The sequence below is a fragment of the Neoarius graeffei genome, chromosome 9 (assembly GCF_027579695.1).
Source record: "Neoarius graeffei isolate fNeoGra1 chromosome 9, fNeoGra1.pri, whole genome shotgun sequence".
Lineage (NCBI taxonomy): Eukaryota > Metazoa > Chordata > Actinopteri > Siluriformes > Ariidae > Neoarius > Neoarius graeffei.
The window spans coordinates 50,047,284-50,072,375 of record NC_083577.1 but is presented as its reverse complement, the minus strand read 5'-3'; the positions used below and the strand labels follow the sequence as shown (position 1 = coordinate 50,072,375).

General features: G+C 44.5%; 1 protein-coding gene across 1 annotated transcript in view; it reads right to left on the bottom strand.

The window, feature by feature from the left end:
* Nucleotides 1–754: 754 nt before the first annotated feature.
* The window catches only part of pdia5 (protein disulfide isomerase family A, member 5), a 138,499-nt gene continuing 114,161 nt past the window's right edge, over nt 755–25,092 (bottom strand). Inside the window, exons 15-17 of the mRNA XM_060929719.1 lie at nt 17,326–17,396; nt 3,097–3,231; nt 755–2,966 (exon numbers count right to left, since the gene is read on the bottom strand). Coding sequence (XP_060785702.1) covers nt 2,886–2,966; nt 3,097–3,231; nt 17,326–17,396 — 287 coding nt within the window. The 3' untranslated portion in view covers nt 755–2,885. The remainder of the gene's footprint in view (nt 2,967–3,096; nt 3,232–17,325; nt 17,397–25,092) is intronic.

The window sequence follows — 25,092 nt, the reverse complement described above, 5'->3', positions numbered from 1 at the left end:
CGACGCGGACTTCCGCCTTGTATCACCTTTCATTAAAGAGTATAAAAGTATGAAAATACTGCAAATACTGATGCAAATACTGCCCATTGTGTAGTTATGATGGTCTTTAGGCTTGCCATCCTTCCACTTGCAAGTGGTAAGTGACTTGCGCACAGCGGCTCAGTCCCGAATCACTGCTCGTGCACTACACTCGCGCGCTCTGTGAGCTGCGCAGGGCCGGAGTGCGCACCCTCCAGAGGGCACTCGCTGTTCAGGGCGGAGTGATTTGGAGCGCAGCCGCTGAGGAGGAAGCGATGAGCCGCACTGACACATTTCAACTTACGTGCCGAATTAGTCATGTGATTAGCGTATCCGTGTATTGGCGTTGCTGTGTGCACGCTAATCGTTTTTAAAAACGTTAATCTGATGATCCGCTGATACGGTCTAATATAAACCCCACCATAGACACAGACAACCATTCACACTCACATTCACACCTACGGTCAATTTAGAGTCACCAGTTAACCTAACCTGCATGTCTTTGGACTGTGGGGGAAACCGGAGCACCCGGAGGAAACCCACATAGACACGGGGAGAACATGCAAACTCCGCACAGAAAGGCCCTCGCTGGCCGCTGGGCTCGAACCCAGAACCTTCTTGCTGTGAGGCGACCGTGCTAACCACTACACCACCATACTGCCTATGTAAGTAATACTAATTCCAAAATGCAAAGTTTACCAGTGTGTACAATGCATAGAGAGAAGACTACCTAGACTTCTTGGAAATGTACGCCTTTTTATTTTGCATTGTGTTTATCCACTGGGCCAAAACTGTACATATGGCTAGGTGCATAAATCAAATACAGGTGAAAGTGACTTCTTGGCATCAATGTGACATGGAGACCTTTGGGATAAGACAAAGCAGGATTTCCTTCAACAGAAAAATGCTGAGGTACAATTTCTGGACCACAAAATGAGAGAAAACTCATACTGGCTAATATTTTATAGCATGAGAGATACAGTAAGCATTATTTTGATGATTCCCTTCTATTGATTCATAAGTAACAAAAAAGTTAAAACAAACAAACAAAAGGCTTAAGTATTGGCAACAAAGTTGAAACACGCCATCTTTACCTTCCTGTGGCTAAAGCTGCAATAAGCTCGATTGGCTGCGTGATATAAATGTAGCACTTGTGACCCTTCTGATTTTTTCGGAGCTTTTCTTGGCTCAATGGCGTTCATACTTTCTGCCATAATTTGCCAGCACATTTCAAACTGAATCCTGTCATAAACACACAATCTCCCACAGACAAATGTAAACAATTCAGAATTCAGTAACACAAGCTCCAAGTACCCAGCTAAAATGTGTTTTGCTATCCCTGAGAACTTTATTCAGAATGAAAAGAATCTATATTTCTTGAATAATCAAACATGTTTCGCTACAGATAAGCTCATTCAATATGTATACTGCCTTGATCAGGGAGTTCCCAACACAGTAGCCAAGTTGCCTCAGAGAATATAATGGTACAAAGCAATGAGTCTGGTATGATGGATGAATAAGAGTGCTTCTCAAACAGCCACTACCACATTGGTGAGATGAAAGAGTGCACTCAAGCACCACTTAAACCACATTTCAAAAAAAGCTTTCTCTTTTCTTTCACTGATACAAAACTCCGTTTGCTTGTTCTGTATAAGGGAAAATCAAGAAGAAAAGTAGTTAAAATAATTTCTTATTAAAAAGGTATACAACGAATATTACATAAGTGTTGCATAATATGACATGAAGGCAGTCATTCAATTTAACTTGCTCTTTTTGTCAAGATAAATGACCAATTTAGAAAAGAAGAAGAAGAGAGGACCGTCGGTAAAATGTTAATATTAAATGCCCTTACATCAGTCCAAATCACTGTGAAACTTGACTTAATTAATCAGACAACTGCCTTGACCAGACTAACAAAAGAAACTTTTGTAATCCCTCATTCTCAGGCTTTAAATGGTTCCTGCACTAATCAGAATATCTGAAAGTCAGTTTCAGTTTAGTATGCATGACACGGATTCACTTTGGGTCTGCACTGCAGTGTTTAACCATTTTTAATAGAGCTCTTGGCTATTTGATATTTAAGTGAAAGTATGGAAATTGATTATGGGGGATTAAAAAAAAGAACTAAAATACATCAAATACAACCACTAAGTTGGGGCTCAGTTTGTCCTTCAGTGCTATATTATAATTTTAGATTTTTTTTCCCTCCACAGCTGACAAATCAAATCACACGTAACACAATGAACAAAAAAAGCTATTCGCTTCAACACAAAATTTCTCATAAGCTCTGTTGTATTTTGGCCCCACTAAATCTCTGAAAATAATCCTGGGTGCACTGCACCATTTGAATAAAACATATTCAAACATTTAAGGCCACAAATTTGAGCTACATTTATCTTTTCTTCTATTGTCTTTCTTGTCCAGGATGACTTTTTTTGTACAAAAATACTCAAACGTGATTGTATACATTATGGGTCCTCTTTACAAAGGTGGGAACGGCAATAATAAGGGAGACGGTCAGTGTTAAGGAGAGCTTTGGGTGACTGATGTAAAGTAGTTGAAGTGTCCGCTTCACCCAGAAGAGCTGTAGAGTGAGTTTTCAGTATTGCATAGATTTAAGATGTAGTTTGATGAACTGTCACAGTATTTGGGAGCAATTGTCCTTGTCACAAAATGTCTACGAAAAAACAAAGCCATGTCTCGAGTGGTCTTGTGGCTGAACATTAGTATTACAAACATAAGGCTGTATAAAAATATCCTCTCTTTAAGTTGAGGTTTTCATATGTGTGGCATCAGTGCTAGAAAGTCCCTGCCCAGTCACAGTGCAATGACAGGCTCCTCCCCTGTTTATAGCCACACCCACATTCTTAGAGCTCCTCTTTTCGCTTTCCCACTTTCTCTTGGTCCCGCCCTCTTAGGCTTCGCATGAAACCGGTGAAGCCAGCCTCCTGTGTAGAGCATGCAGAGAGAAAATATGAATTAAAATAAATGAACACGTACAATTCCTATTAAATACATAAGACTTGAGGAATAAGTACTGTATACCTGTTTAAAGATACGAAATGAAGTGAGACTCACCCCTCTCTCTCCATTGTATTTCTCACTGAATTTGCCATAATTGTAGTAGTTAAAGGTTGGATAGCCTTCTACACCCTCCTGCTTACACAGCTCATGGTTTTGGCCTTTGGTGCAATCCACAGCAGCATACACAATCTGAAAAATGACATGAAAAATCATCCATTACCTGTAGCCGCTTATCCTGTTTCACACTTGGAAGATGCTCTGGACACTTACAGTAATGCTTTTATGGCTGAGGACTACAGTTGACTTGCTAACTTTTGGACTGCAGTTGTCATGAACAGTTTTGCACTCACGTTTCCATCAATGAAAAGTTTATAACATCAACGAAACTGGCTACATGTTAAAACTGTTAATGTCATAGTCATGTTGTCTGTTATCACCCAGATGAGGATGGGTTCCCTTTTGAGTCTGGTTCCTCTCAAGGTTTCTTCCTCATGTCGTCTGAGGGAGTTTTTCCTTGCCACCACCGCCACAGGCTTGCTCATTGGGGATAGATTAGGTATAAAATTAGCTCATGTTTTAAGTCGTTCAAATTCTGTAAAGCTGTTTGTGACAATGTTTATTGTTAAAAGTGCTATACAAATAAACTTGACTTCGCAGGCAAGCTGGAGCCTATCCCATTTGACTATAGGTGAGAGGCGGGGTACACCCTGGACAAGTCGCCAGGTCATCGCAGGGCTGATACATAGAGACAACCATTCACACTCACATTCACACCTACGGTCCATTTAGAACCAACAATTAGCCTAACCTGCATGTCTTTGGACTGTGGGGGAAACCGGAGCACCTGAAGGAAACCCACACAGACACAGGGAGAACATGCAAACTTTACAGAAAGGCCCTCGCTGACCGCTGGGCTCAAACCCAGGACCTTCTTGCTGTGAGGCAACAGTGCTAACCACTACACCACCGTGCCACCCATGAAAAATCATAATGTGCAAATTAATCTCTATTCAAACACCGTCAGATACTTCAATACACTAAACACAATAACCCTTATTCACACTAGGTAGCACGTGTGGAAAATGCTGGTGTGTAGACTGTAACGGACATGGTGTCACAGTCTGCACTCTCTGTCCATAGATCGTCTGTTTACTCACCCTAATCCCAAACAGCCCAATAAAATGCTTGGGCTCAGGGAATGATTTACTGTCTGCAGAGGGACTGAACAGATTTACCAAGCACATGGACAGGTAATGTGATGATGAGGACGATATAGCAGATACCGACAGTTTCACTTTAGTTAATTTATGAGGAGAAATGTAGTAATAAAGCTACACCATATGGCCCAGAGTAATGCAGACACCTGACCATCACACCCATATGTGGTTCTTCCCCAAACTGTTGCTACAAAGTTGGAAGAACACAATTGTCCAGAATGTCTGAGATTTCCCTTTAGTGAAACTAAAGGGCTCAAACATTTTCCAGCATTACAATGTCCCTGCACACAAAATGAGGTGAATTATGACATGATTTGCCAAGACTGGAGTGGAAGAACTTGATGGAACTGCAGAGAGCCTTGATTTCAACCTCACTGAACACCCTTGGGATGAAATGAACTGGCCTTCTTGCCTAAAATCAATACCTGACTTCACTAATGCTCATGTGGTTGAATGGGCAAAATCTCCACAGCCATGCTCCTGTTATAGTAGTCAGCTTGGCCCAAACAAACAAAAAACCCCAAGGGGTGTGTGTGTGTGTGTGTGTGTGTGTGTGTGTGTGTGTGTGCGCGCGCGACCGCAACGCCGACGAGATCATTGATCTGGTGGCACTGGAACAGTTTATCTCTCGGCTCCTGGAAGGAACAGTGGAATGGGTCCAGTGCCATTGCCCGGCGTCGCTGGAACGAGCCATCGAGCTGGCGGAGGACCATCTGGAGGTGGCTCCAACGGCAGGCAGATGAGGCGTCTTCCCTCACTTCTCTTCTCTCTCTCTCTTTTCACCCCATCTTTCGTCCCCCTCCTCACCCCGTTCCCCTGCCACAGAGGCGTCAGCTGGCTCCTCCCCAGCTGGCCTGTCACACCTGTGGTGTCCTCCCATCTCCCTCTTCCGTGTCTGTGTTGTCTCACCCTCAGGTGAGTGACACCCATAACACCAGTGCAGAGGGAAAGCCTGGGCTGGTGTACTGGCGCGGCAGGGAATTGGAGCATCTTCAGAGTCAGAGCTCCGCAAGGGAGGTGGAAACTGTAATCCAGATCCCCGATGTGCCAGAAACTGCCCCCGGTCGGGCTGGAACGTATCGCATACCGGTAAGTATTCAAGGGGATACATATCACGCTTTGGTGGATTCCGGTTGTAATCAGACCTCAAGTCACCAACGCCTGGTACAAGGTGAGGCATTGGGGAGAGCACAAGTGGTGAAAATGTTGTGTGTGCACAGGGATGTTCACAATTATCCCTTAGTGTCTGTCCATATTCTATTCCGGGGCCAAATGTATAGAGTAAAGGCGGCGGTTAGTCCTCGTCTCACCCACTCGTTGATTTTGGGTACTGATTGGCCAGGGTTTAAAAAACTGATGGAATATTTAACACGTAGTGGGTCCTGCACTAGTAGGTCACGGGAAGATCCCGGTGTGGCATTGACTGGAGAAGCTGTCACAGAGCTGTCTACATCAACACCGCGTCAGAGTGAGGAGCAGCCCGCTCCTCCACCCTCTCTCAGGGATTCCCTTGGGGATTTCTTGTTAGAGCAGTCGCGAGATGAGACTCTGCAGCATGCGTTTGACCAAGTGAGAGTAATTGATGGTCAAACTCTTCAGCCAAGCGTGGCACCGACCTTCCCTTATTTTGCTATTATTAAAAATAGAGTGTACCGAGTGACGCAGGACACTCAAACTAATGAACGAATAACCCAGTTGTTAATCCCAAAGAGCCGTAGGGAACTCGTATTCCATGCGGCTCACTTTAATCCCATGGCTGGACACTTAGGGCAAGATAAAACACTAGCCCAAATAATGGCCCAGTTCTACTGGCCAGGGATTCGCGGGGATGTCCGTCGGTGGTGTGTGGCATGCCGTGAATGCCAATTTGTAAATCCCGCGGCCACTCCAAAAGTGCCGTTACGCCCTCTTCCTCTAATCGAGACCCCGTTTGAGCGAAATGGGATGGATCTCGTCGGGCCATTAGATCGGTCAGCACGGGAATATCGCTTTATTTTAGTTTTGGTAGACTATGCAATGCGATATCCGGAAGCAGTACCTCTCCGCAATATCTCAGCACGCAGTATTGCGGAAGTGCTCTTCCGCTTTATCTCCCGGGTCGGGATTCCGAAAGAAATCCTGACAGACCAAGGGCCTTTGTTTATGGTCACGCACACTGCGCGAGCTGTATGGGTTACTGGGTATTAAGTCTATCCGCACTAGTGTCTATCACCCACAAACGGATGGCTTAATAGAGCGATTTAACCAAACACTCAAGAACATAATCCGGAAATTCGTAAGTGAAGATGCACATAATTGGGATAAGTGGCTCAAGCCCCTGTTATTCGCAGTATGAGAGGTCCTGCAAGCCTCCACGGGGTTTTCTCCCTTTGAATTATTATATGGGCGTAAGCCGCATGGCATTCTGGACGTGCTACGGGAAAATTGGGAGGAGGGACCTTCACCTAGTAAAAACAAAATCCAGTACGTTCTTGACCTGTGCACAAAACTCCACACCCTCACGCACCTAACCCAGGAGAATTTGCAACAGGCACAAGAACGTCAAAGCCAGCTGTGGGACAGGGGCACGTGCCTTAGAGAGTTCACGCCGGGAGACAAAGTGCTCGTATTATTGCCCACGTCGAGCTCCAAATTTGTCACCAAGTGGCAAGGGCCCTTCGAGGTCACACAGCGAGTCGGGGACGTCGACTATGAGGTGAGGCGAACAGATGGGGCGGGGCACTGCAAATCTACCACCTCAACCTTTTAAAACGCTGGAATGAGGGGGTCCCCATGGCATTGGCGTTGGTAGTCTCGGAGAAGGCAGAGCTGGGGCCGGAGGTGAAAAAGATAACATCTCGGACCACTCCGGTCCCTTGTGGAGACCACCTCTCACCGGCCCAACTCACGGTGGTCCTTGTGGAGACCACCTCTCACCGGCCCAACTCACGGAGGTAGCCAAGTTGCAAGAGGAATTTTCCAACGTGTTCTCGCCCCTTCCTGATCGTACCCACCTCATAGAACACCACATTGAAATGCCCCCGGGGGTGGTAGTGCGTAGCCGCCCTTACCGCTTGCCCGAACACAAGAAAAAGGTGGTTCGGGACGAACTCAAGGCCATGCTTGAAATGGGCATAATTGAGGAGTCCCACAGTGACTGCAGCAGCTCAGTGGTCCTGGTTCCCAAGACCGACGGGTCAGTCTGGTTCTGTGTGGACCATAGAAAGGTCAATGCGGTGTCTAAATTTGACGCATACCCAATGCCTCGCATTGATGAGTTGCTTGATCGGTTAGGCGCTGCTCGCTTTTATTCGACACTGGATCTAACAAAGGGATATTGGCAGATCCCCTTGACTCCTCTATCCCGAGAGAAAATGGCCTTTTCCACACCGTTTGGATTACACCAATTTGTCACGCTCCCTTTTGGGTTATTTGGCGTGCCCGCTACGTTCCAGCGGCTTATGGACAGGGTCCTCCGCCCTCACGCTGCCTACGCGGCCGCCTATTTAGATGACATAATAATCTACGGTCATGATTGGCCGTGGCACTTGGAACACCTGAGGGCCGTTCTAAAGTTGCTGAGGCAAGCGGGCCTCACAGCTAACCTGAAAAAGTGTGCGATTGGGCAGGTGGAAGTACGGTATCTGGGGTTCCACTTGGGCCATGGGCAGGTGCGTCCCCAAATTAACAAGACTGCAGCGATTGCGGCCTGCCCAAGGCCCAAGACCAAAAAGGAGGGGAGACAGTTCTTGGGACCGGCTGGATATTATCATAGGTTTCTACTTAATTATTCGGACATCACCAGCCCGCTAACCGATCTCACTAAAAAGGGGGCTCCAGATCCGGTCCAGTGCCAACAGGCCTTCTCTGAGGTAAAAGCTACACTGTGTGGGGGGGCCACTTTTACACTCCCCTGACTTGTCTCTCCCCTTTATTTTGCAGATTGATACATCGGACAGAGGGCTGGGGGCTGTTTTGTCCCAGGAGGTGGAGGGCGAGCAGCACCCCGTGCTGTACATCAGGTGGAAACTGTTGATGCGCGAAAGCAAGTACAGCACAATTGAGGAGTGTCTTGCCATCAAGTGGGCAGTCCTCGCCCTCCGATACTACCTGCTGGGGCGCCCTTTCACTCTCTGTTTGGACCACGCGCCCCTCCAGTGGCTCCACTGCGTGAAGGATGCCAATGCGTGGATCACCTGTTGGTATCTCACCCTCCAGCGATTTAAGTTCGAGGTGATCCACAGACAGGGGGCACAGATGGTGGTGGCGGACTTCCTGTCCCGTCAGGGGGGGAGTCAGCTTCAGGCCAGATGACTCCCCGGCCTGAGTCGGGCGGTGGGGGTATGTGGCGGGGGGTGGGGGTGGGGGCGTGGCCAAGCAGCAGTCTGTGAATGGAGGGCGGGGTCAGGAAGGTAAGTGGCTAAGTCATTCCACCTGCTGTCAATTAATATATGTGTGTGTGTGTGTGTTTGTTACAGGGATGGAGCATAAAAGGAGAGAGAGAGCAGAGAAAAGGGCTCTATCCCTGACCACAATGCATGTGTGAATGAGTGAGTGAGTGAGGGAAAGGAAGGAAGGAAGCTGAAAAGCTCAATAAAGTGTTTCTGTGTAAACATCAACTCTCGCCTGCCATGCTTCTGTGCTCCACCCACATCAGGAACTGTTACAGGCGCCTTGCTCAAGGGCACTTCAGCCCTTCCTGCTGGTTCAGGGAATTGAACCGGTGACCTTTTGGTCCCAAAGCTGCTTCTCTAACCATTAGGTCATGTTTATTAGCTCATCCGGCTGTTGTCCATTGTCTGTTCGCTGTCCATCCAGCGTTGTCCACATTTCACAAAAATTGTTTCCTCTCCCTCAATTCTTCACCGCTGATTGATTTTTTTTGAAATTCTTTTTGGCAGAAAGGTAGGTCTGCCTGGGGTGCATATAGCTTCTACCCAAATTTGCATAATTGCAATTAATAATGAAGATATGGAGTAATTAAGCCCTAAGGAGCAGTTTCCACACAAATCGCTTCTTCTCTCTCAATTCTTCACCGATTTTGATTCTTTCTGCCATGGAGGTAGGAGTACCAAGGGTGTATATAACTTCTATCCAGATTTGCGTAATTACAATTATTAATGAAGTTATGGACTAATTAAGCCTTAAATGAGCAGTTCAACAAAAATTGGTCAATTCCTTGCCATTTTGGATTCTTTCTGGCAAATCGGGAGGTATTCCTAGGGTGTGTGTGTGTGTGAGAGAGAGAGAGAGAGAGAGAGAGAGAGAGAATGAAAAAAAAAAAAATATATATATATATATATATATATATATATATATATATATATATATATATATATATATAAATAAAATATCTCCCCCTCTCACGCCAGAATCTGGTCTTCCCAGGCAGTCTCTTGTCCCAGTACTAACCAACTCTTTAAGGCATATGGGTGCAGCGCAGATCTCCATTTCGATAGCCCTCGGCCTCTCGCCTATGGACCCTTTTCACGTGACGTCACGACAAACGCGGCCGCCATTTTGGACGTGTACTACCAGTAGTTTACCACAGCCAACATTGAGGAACGGCAGCAAAGAAAGTTTTTACTTTCAGCAAGACTTCCATCATGCCACTATATTGTTGTGCACCTGGATGTAGTAACCATCAACAAACAAGGCAAGGTTTATCATTTTATCGGATCCCGACGGAGAAGATGGATAGCGGCCATTAACAGGAAAGACTGGCAGCCCTCGGCATACCAACGCTTGTGTAGTGACCACTTTGTTGGAGGTAAGACGAATAAAATTAGCCAGAAAAGGCATTACATTGCTGTTAACATTCTGTGGCGGCGAGTGTGTAACCAAATAGGCTAAAATAACCCATTGTAACCTCTTTGTTCTTCTGTAGTAGCTATTGTTGACTAGCTAATGTCAACAAGTAGCTGGTATGTTACTGTAGCAATGTTTACGTTCAGTCATTTGGATGACTGTTAAAACCTTTCAGTCTCAAGTTTTTCCTTTACTGTATTTACTAGTTTACTGTAATTATGATCCGGCAGCTATTTACACCGGATCCAGTATAAATAGCTGCCGGAGCCAACGTCCGAGGTTCCGGAGCGCGCTCCGGCTTGCTCTCCCTCAAATTAAGCAGCGCGCGCCGGCTTGCTCCCGGAGTGCTCCGGCCGAGGTTCCGGAGCACACTCCGGCCGAGGTTGCCCTCAAATTAAGCAGCACACTCCGGCTTGCTCCGGAGCAAGCCAGAGCGCGCTCCGGAACCTCGGCCGGAGCACTCCTGGAGCAAGCCGGAGCGCGCTCCAGAACCTCGGCCGGAGCACTCCTGGAGCAAGCCGAAGCGCACTCCGGAACCTCGGACGTTGGCGTGTATGTGTATGGCAATGTATTTTTAACGACATAGGTATACAGATCATGTGGGCCGAAGTCAGGTAAAGACGAGGGCTTCATGTACTTCCGTACGTCAGTGAACAATCCTGGTGGAAGCAGGTAAATGTCGTTCTCTAAGCCTGCTAACCTCAATTTTTGCAAATACCTCTCCCTCTGCTCGCCCTGTAAATGCCCTACGTCGCTGGATAGTGAAGGTGTTTTCTGCATCTCGCTCCTTTTTCTTTTATGTTTCTCGTTTGTCGCCTTCCTCGCATTCAAACTGATTCGAGCCGAAGTCCACTACATGTCCAAAATGGCGGTCGCGTTTACGAAGGTCACGTGACTGAAAAGGGTCTATACAGCTAGGGTTACAGTGGGGGGCTAGTCCTCTGGTAACCGTGAGAGTTTGACTTCCCCCACTCGCATCTGTATTGCAGCGTGCCTTGCCAGACAGTAGTAGATACCATTTTTATGATGGTCTTTGGTATGACCCGACTGCGAGTAGAACTCGCAATCTCCCGGTCGACAGGAGGACACGCTAACCACTAGGCCAATTCACGGTTTCTATATATAGCTTGCAACATTTATTGTGCAAGGTGGCCCACTTTAGATCATTCCTTCTGGACTAAATGGGGCTGGAGTGAGCTACGCTGTCACTGACCGTTTCATTAGACTCATGTTTAACAAGCACATGCGATTGTGATGGTTAGATGTCCACATACTTTTGAACCTAGTGTGTTTTTATGACCATTTATAATGGTCAAACTCATAGCATCAGTACTGGTCCAGTGAAATCTAGAGGTATAAGTGAATTTACATTGACTGAACAATACATGTCTAGCTAAGAGATGGGGTGGATAGAATCACAGTTATAGTTATTGGTAGGGCTTGGGGTGGGGGGATGAAAGGTGTTTGCTCTCGCTTTGGGAGATTCCAATTCTCGAGAAGCAAAACTGGCGGGGATGGCATTACACACCATAGGGATGACATTACACACTGCCCTGTCAATCAGAGCAACAGTCAGTGCGTTTACATGCACATAGAGAAAATCGAATTTCTGCCGTTGCTCGACTGAAATCAAAGTTCTAAATGGCATGGAAACACCTTAGCTCGGCTGAAATTGAACCGGACTTGATTTCTTGTAATCGAGCTACACGACCTAGATTATGCGATTGTAGCCGAGCTACTTAGTGCATGTATACCCTATCGAGCTACGTAGTCGAGCTACTTACTTCAGCACTGCCCCTTCCGGAAGTGACGAGTGACGAGACCACAAGCGGGAAACACAACAGCCTCGGTCGAAAAAAAAAAAAAACAGCCTCGGTCAGCATGACACTTCACCTTAGCCGCCCACTTTATTAGGAACACTTCTGTTCGTACATACAAACACACTTCTTAGAGTTTAGAGTTTATTTTATTTTTAAAAGGGACAGTGTACAAATTAAACATTATCCTTGTGGTAAGGACAGATGTCTGTACCAGGTTATAGAGGTACATGCTAATTTCCGCCTGTAGTCCCTTGGCAGGTGGATGTAATAAAAAGATAAATAAAATGTACAGGAAATGTCATCAAATCTGTCATTAGAGCAATTTGTAGTGATTTAGACCAGTAAAATTTCTTGTGAACACGGAACTGATAACTTTGTTTACACTCTTGAATAGCTCTTCTTCATGATGACAACCGGAAGTGTACCAACACGATGGGGCGTGTAGCGCCACCTGTGGCTCGGGTGCACAATGTACCTCACACAATAGCTCGATTTCCTTGTGTGCATGTAGGATTGGATTTCTCTGGCACCCCTGCTGGGACCCTTTGCTCGATTACCGACAGCAGCTCGATTTGGATGTGCATGTAAACGTACTGACTAACCAACTGTGAGATCATATATGAAGTGGGTAGAAGAGGGCAGTTAGCACTTCTAAGTTAACACTTAATGTGCTTAAATGGTCTATAGGATCAGCAACAGTTCATAAAGATGTGGTGGCTGGCTTCATGTGTCTCAGGCCCTGTCCACACGGCAACGGATTCAGGTGAATCCGATACAATTGTTTATCGTTTCGGCCTGGCGTCCACACGGCACCGGCGTTTTGGGTGCCCCAAAATGCAATCTTTTGAGAACGGGTTCCAGAGTGGAAAGATCTGGCAACGTTGCCGTTGTGAAGTCGTCTGGATGAGTAGAACGGATTTGTTTACAATGACGTCACAACCACATGACTGTGAGTGCTTCACGCCGGGTAGAAGTGTAACGAACTCGATGCGAGTTGTCAACAAATCCTATAACTTGGTTCATGAAACGCGCTTACAAAATATTTTCACTGTGAATATTTATTGTGTAATGGTGCAAAGTGAGAGAGAGAGAGAGAGAGAGAGAGAGAGAGAGAATAGCCCTTAGGGCAGAGTCAATCCCGCCAGCAAAAATAGGGAAAAAAAGGAGCGATCTCACCTCTTCAGATGTTGGTTTAAGTCCTACAATACATTCCTCAAAAAGGGCGTAGAAGAACAAATTAATCCATCAACGTGTAGCATTCAATTTATTCCGGACCATTAAAGATGCCGCCTTCCACGTAGAATCATACGTCATCCTCGCTGCCATATGGGATGGGTGAAAGCGGAGAATAAAGATGCCTCATTCATGTGCTGCGTTTAACTGTACCAACAGGTTTGCCGTCCAAACGAGATCACATGGGATTACCTTTCACAGGTGAGACTGGAAAAATACTTTTCATTGTATTTGGTCATTATAACGTAATTTTACGAACAGATTTTTCTGACTTTGTGGCTAATATGAAGTCTCGCGCATAATAGTTTATGCGCATGCGTCCTTCCTCCTTCTATTGTTCTGGTGTCTCCGAAGGGACCGTCTTACAGCGCCCCTAGAGGTGTGGCATGTGTATTGCATCGTTTTCAGCAAGCGTTGCGTTGCCATATGGACCTGATATTTTACTGATCGTTGCCCATGTGGACGCGATATTTTTTTAAATAACATCTCGTTGCCGTTGTCGTGTGGATGTAGCTTCAGACATGTTAGAATTCACCCTCTCTTGTGCCATGTGAGAGCATCATAATATTAATAAGAAAAAAGATTACTACAAAAAAAACAAGCAAACCACCACCCATTGGTAAAATACTGGAACACAGTATGTGTACAGTATGTCCAGTAAATATACAAATGCCACTTAAACAATATTTTGCCTTTTGTCTTCTGCATTGAAAGCAACAGGAGTCCATTTTATTCTTCTAAGCGTGTGAAATTTTTAACTTAGTCAGGAAGCACACAAAGGCAAAGCCTGGGGCCAAGTTATTAAATTTTCATATATTTATAGCAAGCAGATCTGAACGTGACTTAATAATGTGAATCAGTCTCCTGAAATTACAATGTGTGCATCCACATTCAGAAAATAAATGCACAGCAAGAATACGAATTAAAAAAAAAAAAGAGAAAAAAAAAGAAGGGTATTTTTACGTACGCAAGCACAAAACGGGTGGATCCTGATGTGAAAATCCTGGGATAGTCAAGAACATCCCGTTTCTTACTTTGATAAAAGTAATAAATGGCCATATGATGCACTCAGCCATGGATTCAGTATTGTAGAAGTTTACCTAACTGATGAAAGCCTATATATCCTTGAGACATTCAGCAGAACATTTAAAAGGAGTTGGAGGATCAAGAACAATCAGGCTAATTAAAGCAGTTCAGGACACACTGCTAAATAATGATCTCAATTTGTTGTTAATGTGTGGCCTTTGAGATAACATGAGGATATCTATCAGAGTTCCACAGTCTGATAAGACGAAGCAGAGTGCCGAGGAATTGCTTTCATGGATTGTCAGCCAATTCTGCTATCGATTCCCATACACTTGCTTGAGGACAGTGTGGAGAAGAGCAGCAGGAGAATTGTTCTCTAATCGTAAACTCATCATGTACAGGCAGTGGTTTCATCAGGTGGCCCCGGTTAGAAAAATCATTAATGAAGGATCTTGTTATCCACATCAGGCACTAATGATCAGCTTTAAGAAAAACAAGAGCCATAGTATACGGCTAATTAAACAGCCTGATGTGGCTTCATATACAGCAAGCTCATTACTACTGCAACAAAGAGCCTTTGAAATAAGCAAACCTCAGACCTCTTTGTGTTTGCTCATATTCAGTTCAATCAGTGAATGAAAATCATGGAACAAATGAACATTTACTCAATAAATCCAACGTTTCTTCCCACTGTAGGAGCCCGTGTTTAACTGGGCCACTTCCACATGTTTGCTTGCTATAAACAACACAATGTCCCATCAGAGTATACCGAGATGCTGCATTATAAATCAGGAGAATGGAAAGTCAGGCACTTGGCTGTTATCTGCACACTTGCTACACATGCTAATGCACAAGCAGCGCTGAAGGATAAAGGATGAACTCTGGGGGGAAAAAACAAGACGAGACGGTAGGAAACAAAGCAGGAAGGAATGTTTTTAAAAACCCAATTCAGCCATTATTCTGGCTATTTAATTAAATCCTGCTCCTGTATGATCAAGAATCCTTCTGGTGCTCCATGACAGAATCCAGCTCTATTGATAAAGAAATATTCTTGGCACTTTTTCACATTAATCGGCTGACCGTTTTCAATTCCGACTCACCAGAGCGCCAGCAGATGGAGCTTTTTCTATACATTTCCTGTACAGCGTCACAGACCTCCACATAAACACTGCTTCTTACAAGACTCACAATATGAGTGAGGACAGTCAGGGCGTTAACGGGAACTCAGAGTGCAAGCAGCCAGCTCCTTTGGCAAAGCGACGTTCCAAATGCGACTCATTCGAATAATGATTGTGTGCAAGTTCAGATTTAAGAGCAGTCAGAAGAAACTGAAAGATGGCTGACATCATGCATGATGCATTTCAGCCATTTGCTAGGAATAATTTAACATCTTGGTTTGGAGGATAATTCTGAATGTTTGCAGTTAGAAAGTCACGAATTGTCCTCTGGGGTATTTCTGAAGCGAGTCAGCTATTTGGACTGAGCATGACGACAGTTAGAGAGTATTAAAGTGTTGGACGGTGCAAAGAGAAAGAATGAGGAACAGAAAATGGCTTCATGTGGAATTAAAGAACTCAGGAGGGAGTTTAGAAGTTAGAACACCAGCACTGTGCCAGAAATGTTTAAAGATAAAACACATGGAAAGCAGATGCCTTTCCACATACACTGCACATGTCACTGATTCTATCCAGGGGCGTGGGGGGGGTCCACACACTGACTGGCAGCCTGAGTACATACCCGCAGGTTTGTAAATGGAAAAAAATACACTGAATACATTTGAGAAAATAACGCGGTCTTTGCGTCATTCTTTCATCTCATGTTGTGAGCTGTTGAGATGTCGGACAATGATTAGGCCAAATCAGCTTTATCCGGCAGTGTATGGATAGCAACTCGACATCTTACCCTAGTCAACCGATGCAGATCTCTCTATTCTTGTTGTCTTACTGCTCATCGGCCAAAATGTTTCTAAGTAAAAGGCGTCGTGGATGACGAATGGCAAAGATGTCAACGATCTCGTCACTGTCAATCGCTCTGCCATAGTGCATGTTCATCATCGCCAGTCCCGACTATGAAAAATATGTAACAAAAAATAATTACCATTGCTAGTTTTAGGTAGCTTAGAAACCGGCTCTTCCATTATTGTCGTTTCTTCCACGTTTTCTTGACGATGTGTTCTAGAAACGGCACTAAAACTTGGCTTCGAAGCCACAAAATGCAACTTTGATGGAAAAAATATATATAATAAATTGCTTACCTCTTTTCACATCGAAAGAAGGAGGAAAGTTTCGCTTGTTTTGACATGGCGAATTATTAACACAAGAGGAAATGCTCGTAATTCGCAACTAAAAAGACTGCAGCTACGCTGGCAGCTTGACCATGCTTTCTAGTGCGATCGTGTTGCGCTTGCGCAGAACTGGGTTTTCGCGCCCAAACCACAGGAAGTCCATACAAGGTTATAGAAACCCTAATGAGGCTGAGGTGACAATCTAGTTTAAAAAAAAAAAAAAAGGTAGAAAAATTACAGTGGGCGCTTTTCTAATATTCTTAGGGCGGCACGGTGGTGTAGTGGTTAGCACGGTCGCCTCACAGCAAGAAGGTTCCGGGTTCGAACCCAGTGGCCGGCGAGGGCCTTTCTGTGTGGAGTTTGCATGTTCTCCCCGTGTCTGTGTGGGTTTCCTCCGGGTGCTCTGGTTTCCCCCACAGTCCAAAGACATGCAGTTAGGTTGACGTGGGGCGGCCTTGGGCTGAAGTGCCCTTGAGCAAGGTACCTAACCCCTGACTGCTCCCCGGGTGCTATAGTGTGGCTGCCCACTGCTCTGAGTGTGTGCGCGTGTGTTCACTGCTTCAGATGGGTTAAATGCAGAGGATGAATTTCACCGTGCTTGAAGTGTGCATGTGACAAATAAAGGTTTCTTCTTCTACTGAAAAAATGTATGGTCCGACAAAGGGGGCGGTGTCACAGGCACCTCAGGACCCCCCCCCCAGCTATCACACTGAGAAACTGAGAGCTAAAAGACAGCTTGAGAATGTAAAGTTCAGGGATTAAGACATAAGACCTTGAAAACGTTCTGGCAAACTCCGAGTGATTAAATATGGAGCATGGCTGATGGCACCTGACAAAAAAAAAAAGTAGGGACAGAAAGGAGGACTGATACAAAGGGAGCGAGTGGAAAATTCTCTTTCATGAGGTTGCGTCTCACCTTGCGGTCCTCTTTGAATTTCTCAGCAGCTGTCATGAAGTGGGGGACGGCATTCTTACAGTGCGGGCACCCTGCAAAGCAAAGCACGTCATCAGTTCATCTTAGCCTATTGAAGTGGGGAGAGAGAAAAATGCTGTGATGCTTCCTATCAAAGCAAAGATCATAAATAGCCAAGAGTGCATCCACAGAAGAACAGTGATGAAGTACAGAACATAAAACCCCAAGGACAACTCGGCTTTTCAAGAGATCAGCAGTATCCGCAAAAAAAAAAAACCAAAAAAAACTCAAATTAGCCTTTACGCTGGTTTACTAGCACTTACTACAGTTATGATCGTTTATATCTGAACTACTTCACAAAACCAAAACCGTTCACCTTCACATGAAAGAGCTTAAAATATTTCAGCATTAGTTTTCGTACAATGCCTTATGCAGGCAATAAACAAAACAGGATGTGTTATTACAAACATAATGGCTTCTTCTTTTATAGGAAAATAATCAAAGACAGGGTGATGTGATGCCATTACGACCCCAAAGTTGCTTATTTTTCTGTAACCGCATGCCCTGAAGTGTTTTGCTCCTTTCAAACCACAGTAATTTAGCAATGCTTACAGTTTAATTGATTAATGAACATGTCATTCTGTGCAACCAGTTATGTGATGGAATTTCATTACATTTTTCACATTAAAATGTTTTTTTTATGATTCCTCCCCCCTCCCCAACATTCTCCCTAGTTTAGTCTTGGCCAATTCCCACAGCAGTTAGGTCTGAAGGATGAAGGCTATCATGTAATGCCTTCAAGACATGTGAAGCCAACCAACTGCATCTTTTCAAACTGATGCTTATCCTGTAACACACTCGGAGGGAAGCCCCCCCGCATGCATAAACTCTCACACGCTAAATGTGTCGCTTATATTACATTAGCAGACGCTCTTATGCAGAGCTACGTACAACAAACCAGAGCAGCTTGGGGAGCAGCTGGGGGTTAGGTGCCTTGCTCAAGGGCACTTCAGCCATTCCTGCTAGTCCAGGGAATCAAACCAGCAACCTTTTGGTCCCAAAGCTGCTTCTCTAACTATGAGGCCATGGCTTCCCCATTGTTGCTAGTGTCACTGTGATTGATTAAGAGTAGCCACCCAACCAAAATCTTGCTTTCTTGGACCCCTGGCCACAGACAGATGTGGCATTGTTGGGATATGAACTTGCGATCTCAGGATGAGAGGGTGAATGCTTTTCTGTTGTGCCACTTCAGAGCTATAATTACATTTAATGTTGTGGAACCTCTACTACTTCCTGTTATAAGGTACATTACAGCAGCTATGTAACTTTACAATGCGAAAAAGGTAAGGTGATGGGGTCGCGACTCCACACACCACCACTATCCAACTGAGTGTTGGGATTTTTTCTTATTTTTTATTTTTAATCGGGGTTGTCTCTGCTGCAATTCTGTGACACTAGGGGTGGCGCTAAAAGCCACTGCGGACGGTCTTCGTCATGTGAGAGGCTAGATGGTGCGGTCACTTGCTGGAACATTGGCTGTGCTTTGCGCATCACATGATGCTGGATATGGGGAGACCAGACTGGGACGCCAGGTGGAGCAAGGCCATCCAGAAAGGTACTATTCCTCCAGAGATCCTTGCCCCCTGTGGAAGGTTGGAAGCTATGGAAGGTTCAACAACTACAGTTCCTATACTTCCAGTCCCGGGAGTGGACAGGAATCTAGCCATCGATGCTAGTGCTGGTCAGCCTACAGGACGACCATATGACGATGGGTCCTCAAATCCCATAGGAAGGGGCTCGTCTGATTCCAGCACTAAAACCGAGGCACTACTGCGTTGTAGGAAAACCTATTATATGGCTACCTTCAATGCATGCACAATAGAAGCTATAAACACGCATTCCTGAATCTAGAATCAGCAAGCTACAGCTGCGCTTTAAAGAACGTAAGGTTTTTTCCCCTCTCTCTCTTTTTAAGAAAACTTTAACAGCATCAAGCTGACTGTTACAAAGTGCTGACACCAGAGACACCTTCTAGAAACCTCCACTATAACTAGGATGACACATTTTTGTTAAACAGCAAAACTTTTTTTTAATTTATCAGTTTATATGCCATCTGCCATACAAGTCCCTGCATTTCAGCTGTTACTATAGAAATGATATTATATTAGAATGAGCTCATTGATAAAAACTTGTGATTTGCCTTGAAACCAGCACTACTGTCAGAACCGCTGTTCCAGAAAATTAATCAACACCTTCTGACCAAACAGATTCAACAGCGCTGTGGTATAAATGGCATTAGCTACTGCTGTAATCTTGGTTTTCAAATGAAAGTCATTACAGTGAAGGAGTCCAGTTTCACAAACCAGTGCACTTAAATTGCACCCGATGTTAAAGTAATGATGCTGGGAGTTCCAGACAAAGACCGGCTTGTGTGCACAACATGGCTCCTAATTTCAGAAGCACAGCAGGCATTAGAATAATGGTGCATAAATTTGCTGACCCTCCTATCAACTCATGCAGCTATTATGCTAGAAGCAGAGAAAATTTCAAACCTTATGATTTGTGTCAGGTCTATTTGACCCGTATTTCCCTCCACATCCCTCACACACTCCAAACAAGAATCTGGAGAGCTGCACTTAACCATAATAATTTGTACTACTGAGTCATTAACTTTAAATATAAAAAAATAATATGTTGCTAATGCTGAGACAAGATGTTCATTAAGGGCTTAAGATTAACAGTTCATGTACTTTCACCATGTTTTAGGTAAATATAATGAAATAAGGACTAACGATGAAATAAATAATCTGTTCTTAGCTGTCTCATCTCATCTCATTATCTGTAGCCGCTTTATCCTGTTCTACAGGGTCGCAGGCAAGCTGGAGCCTATCCCAGCTGACTATGGGCGAAAGGCGGGGTACACCCTGGACAAGTCACCAGGTCATCACAGGGCTGACACATAGACACAGACAACCATTCACACTCACATTCACACCTACAGTCAATTTAGAGTCACCAGTTAACCTAACCTGCATGTCTTTGGACTGTGGGGGAAACCGGAGCACCCGGAGGAAACCCACGCGGACACGGGGAGAACATGCAAACTCCACACAGAAAGGCCCTCGTCAGCCACGGGGCTCGAACCTGGACGTTCTTGCTGTGAGGCGACAGCGCTAACCACTACACCACTGTGCCGCCCTGTTCTTAGATGTATTTTATTAAATTAAAATTAACACTACCAAACAGTAACCAAGGTTACTGACTTATACATAACGTACAGTGGTGCTTGAAAGTTTGTGAACCCTTTCGAATTTTCTATATTTCTGCATAAATATGACCTAAAACAACATCAGATTTTCACACAAGTCCTAAAAATAGATAAAGAGAACCCAGTTAAACAAATGAGACAAAAATATTACACTTGGCCATTTATTTATTGAGGAAAATTATCCAATATTACATATCTGTGAGTGGCAAAAGTATGTGTACCTTTGCTTTCAGTATCTGGTGTGACCCCCTTGTGTAGCAATAACTGCAACTAAACGTTTCCGGTAACTGTTGATCAGTCCTGCACACCGGCTTGGAGGAATTTTAGCCCATTCCTCCATACAGAACAGCTTCAACTCTGGGATGTTGGTGGGTTTCCTCACATGAACTGCTCACTTCAGGTCCTTCCACAACATTTCGATTGGATTAAGGTCAGGACTTTGACTTGGCCATTCCAAAACATTAACTTTATTCTTCTTTAACCATTCTTTGGTAGAATGACTTGTGTGCTTAGGGTCGTTGTCTTGCTGCATGACCCACCTTCACTTGAGATTCAGTTCATGGACAGATGTTGTGACATTTTCCTTTAGAATTCGCTGGTATAATTCAGAATTCATTGTTCCATCAATGATGGCAAGCCGTCCTGGCCCAGATGCAGCAAAACAGGCCCAAACCATGATACTACCACCACCATGTTTCACAGATGGGATAAGGTTCTTAAGCTGGAATGCAGTGTTTTCCTTTCTCCAAACATAACGCTTCTCATTTAAACCAAAAAGTTCTATTTTGGTCTCATCCATCCACAAAACATTTTTCCAATAGCCTTCTGGCTTGTCCACGTGATCTTTAGCAAACTGCAGATGAGCAGCAATATTCTTTTTGGAGAGCAGTGGCTTTCTCCTTGCAACCCTGCCATGCACACCATTGTTGTTCGGTGTTCTCCTGATGGTGGACTCATGAACATTAACATTAGCCAAATGTGAGAGAGGCCTTCAGTTGCTTAGAAGTTACCCTGGGGTCCTTTGTGACCTCGCCGACTATTACATGGCTTGCTCTTGGAGTGATCTTTGTTGGTCAACCACTCCTGGGGAGGGTAACAATGGTCTTAAATTTCCTCCATTTGTACACAATCTGTCTGACTGTGGATTGGTGGAGTCCAAACTCTTTAGAGATGGTTTTGTAACCTTTTCCAGCCTGATGAGCATCAACAACGCTTTTTCTGAGGTCCTCAGAAATCTCCTTTGTTTGTGCCATGATACACTTCCACAAACATGTGTTGTGAAGATCAGACTTTGATAGATCCCTGTTCTTTAAATAAAACAGGGTGCCCACTCACACCGGATTGTCATCCCATTGATTGAAAACACCTGACTCTAATTTCACCTTCAAATTAACTGCTAATCCTAGAGGTTCACATACTTTTGCCACTCACAGATATGTAATATTGGATCATTTTCCTCAATAAATAAATGACCAAGTATAATATTTTTGTCTCATTTGTTTAACTGGGTTCTCTTTATCTACTTTTAGGACTTGTGTGAAAATCTGATGATGTTTTAGGTCATATTTATGAAGAAATATAGAGAATTCTAAAGGGTTCACAAACTTTCAAGCACCACTGTAAAGTTTAGGGCGTCCTTTAAAATTACATTCAAACTTAATACTTGAACGTTTTTTAATATAAATGAGCTAATCATGTGTCACCTTACTAAGCCAAGACGATATTGATAAGCCAACATCACAACTGTATCAAACTTCTCCGCTTTAGCTTTGCCTTAGTTTTTAGCTGCACTGTTTCTTAGTGTTACCTGGGTAATAATCTGCCAGCTTAAACTTGTCAGAACACAAGAACACACAATTTTTCTGTTATTTCAGCTCTGTGCAACACAGTTAGGATGAACCACAAATGGCTTTCTATTCACTATAAATGTCCACTACAGTGAATGTAATATAATGAAAATGCATTAAATTTTCAACAGGCACACATAGTTTCTGTGGCTGAATTTCAAATGCTGTCCTACTGGGAACATGTTTGAACTATGCAGGTTGTAAGATAACGTTTAGAACATATGTTCAATTCGAAATTTGCCTGGTAATTTAAAATGTACATGAAAATAACCTATGACATAAATGACATGAATTTACCCCTGTTCATCAAGTGACGGAAGTCGTTTAGCAAAAAAAGATTTAGAAAATATATTTTTTACAAGAGTTACATTAGATCTAGAAAGAGATAAATAAATAGAACGAGGGACAGAATAACGAACCCTTTTAAGACTAACTTTTGCATATAATGAACCAATTTGTATACCCCACCTTTAGTAACAGTGAGTTGGAGTCTTTAAAATAAATAAATCAAATCAATCAAATCACTCACTGTGTCACTCACTCACTCACTGCGTCACGTCCTAATGGCGCTCTGCACTTGAAATGCAGAGCGCCATTAGGACCAATTACTATGCCCCTGTTCCGGATTAGAGCTCAATCACAGCGCATGCTTATTATAAGGAGTCTCGAAACACACAGATTTTGCGAAGTATATGCGCTGTACCAACTGACTCACATTACCGAGCCTTGTATCTGTATTGACTTTCTGGTTTTGACTTTGTTTTGTGTATTTGGAGTCTGCCTTTCATCTTTGCTTCTGCCATTCTGTTTGTGCCTCACGTGACCATTACCCGTTTCACAACCCTGCCTTTGTCTTACGTTTTTGAACTGTTTGTAAATAAACTCTTCCTACAATTATATCCTTTATTCGCCTGCTTACATCACACACTGAGCCATGTGCTCCTCTTCCCACCAGAGACAAACAATAAGTAAATCAAGTCCACAATCAAGTTAATACATGTTAATGCCATAAAACAAAGGCTTAACTAACCTAGCTTCGGTGTGGATCACTAACAATTATCGAGAACGGTGATTAAAGGATCGATAAAATGACTGGCGATACCACTAAACTTAACACCTAGTTAAAACGCACTGGTCATGTTTTTAATACCCCCCATCTAGCCCTGTGGTACAACGTAAATGACATCACTGGTGATTTGCAATATACGAATGAACAGAATGGTGAAGATTTAAATATAGTCAGTCAGCGGGTGAACAGTGACAATGATACACTGGTAACCTCCATCATTTCCATAACAGACAAAAAAAAAAAATAATAATCATCGCCTCCATTCGTGATCCTTTAACTCAGTCAATGAACTGCGACAGTGACTCAGAAGGAGAAATTTGTGATGGAGAATGCACCTAAAATTTTGCATAGAACGTAAGTGAGTGGTGTGACCAGCGGGTCCATTACAGTATTATGAACTTTTTGGTATAACAAACTATTTAAGGTGTCCCCCAAGGAGTTGCAGTGCACTCTTTACTTCTAATACGTTAAATGCTTAAAATAAAAATATTATAGGGCTTATAGAACAGCGGTGTATTGTGGTTAACACTGTCACTTCACAGCAAGAAGGTCCTGGGTTCAAGCCCAGTGGCCGGCGAGGGCTTTTCTGTGCGGAGTTTGCATGTTCTCCCCATGTCCGCGTGGGTTTCCTCCGGGTGCTCCGGTTTCTCCACAGTCCAAAGACATGCAGGTTAGGCTAACTGGAGGCTCTAAATTGACCGTAGGTGTGAAGGTGTGTGTGAATGGTTATTTGATTCAGTAGAAGGCAACAGGAAACCATCTCATCTCATCATCTCTAGCCGCTTTATCCTGTTCTACAGGGTCACAGGCAACCTGGAGCCTATCCCAGTTGACTATGGAAGAGAGGCGGGGTACACCCTGGACAAGTCGCCAGGTCATCACAGGGCTGACACATAGACACAGACAACCATTCACACTCACATTCACACCTACGGTCAATTAATAGGCCTTTTCCACTACCCTTTTTCAGCTCACTTCAGCCCAACACGGCTCGCGTTTCGACTACCTCAGAGCAGCACGACTGAGCTCACTTCAGCCTTACTCAGCACCCAAAACTCGCATGGTTTTGGAGTGGGGCTGAAGTGAGCCCAACTGAGCCGAGTGGGGCTCCCCTGTGCACTGATTGGTGAGGAGGAGTGTCCTCACATGCCCACACACGCCCCGCGAGCACGCTGGGATCTGTAAACCCGGAAGAAGAAGAATTACGAAGCCTTATGTGCCTCGCCTCATTGGCGTTGTCGGTGACAACAAGCCACAGCACCAAGACCAGCAACACTAACGACTCCATGTCCTCCATGTTTATTGTTTACTATCCGGGTCGTGAGACTACCGCTTAAAAGGTCACTGATGTCACTGTTTGCGCCGCCTAACGACATCACGTGACGTCCACCCACTTTCGCTAACTCCACCCAATGTGTCCACCCACTTCCAGCCAGCACGGTTCAGCGCGGTTGTAGTCGAAATGCAACTCCAACAGCCCCACTCAGCTCGACTCAGCCCAACTCAGCACGGCACGGCTCAGCCCAACTCAGCACGGCACGGCTCAGCCCAACTCAGCCGCGTTGGTAGTGGAAAAGCCCCATTAG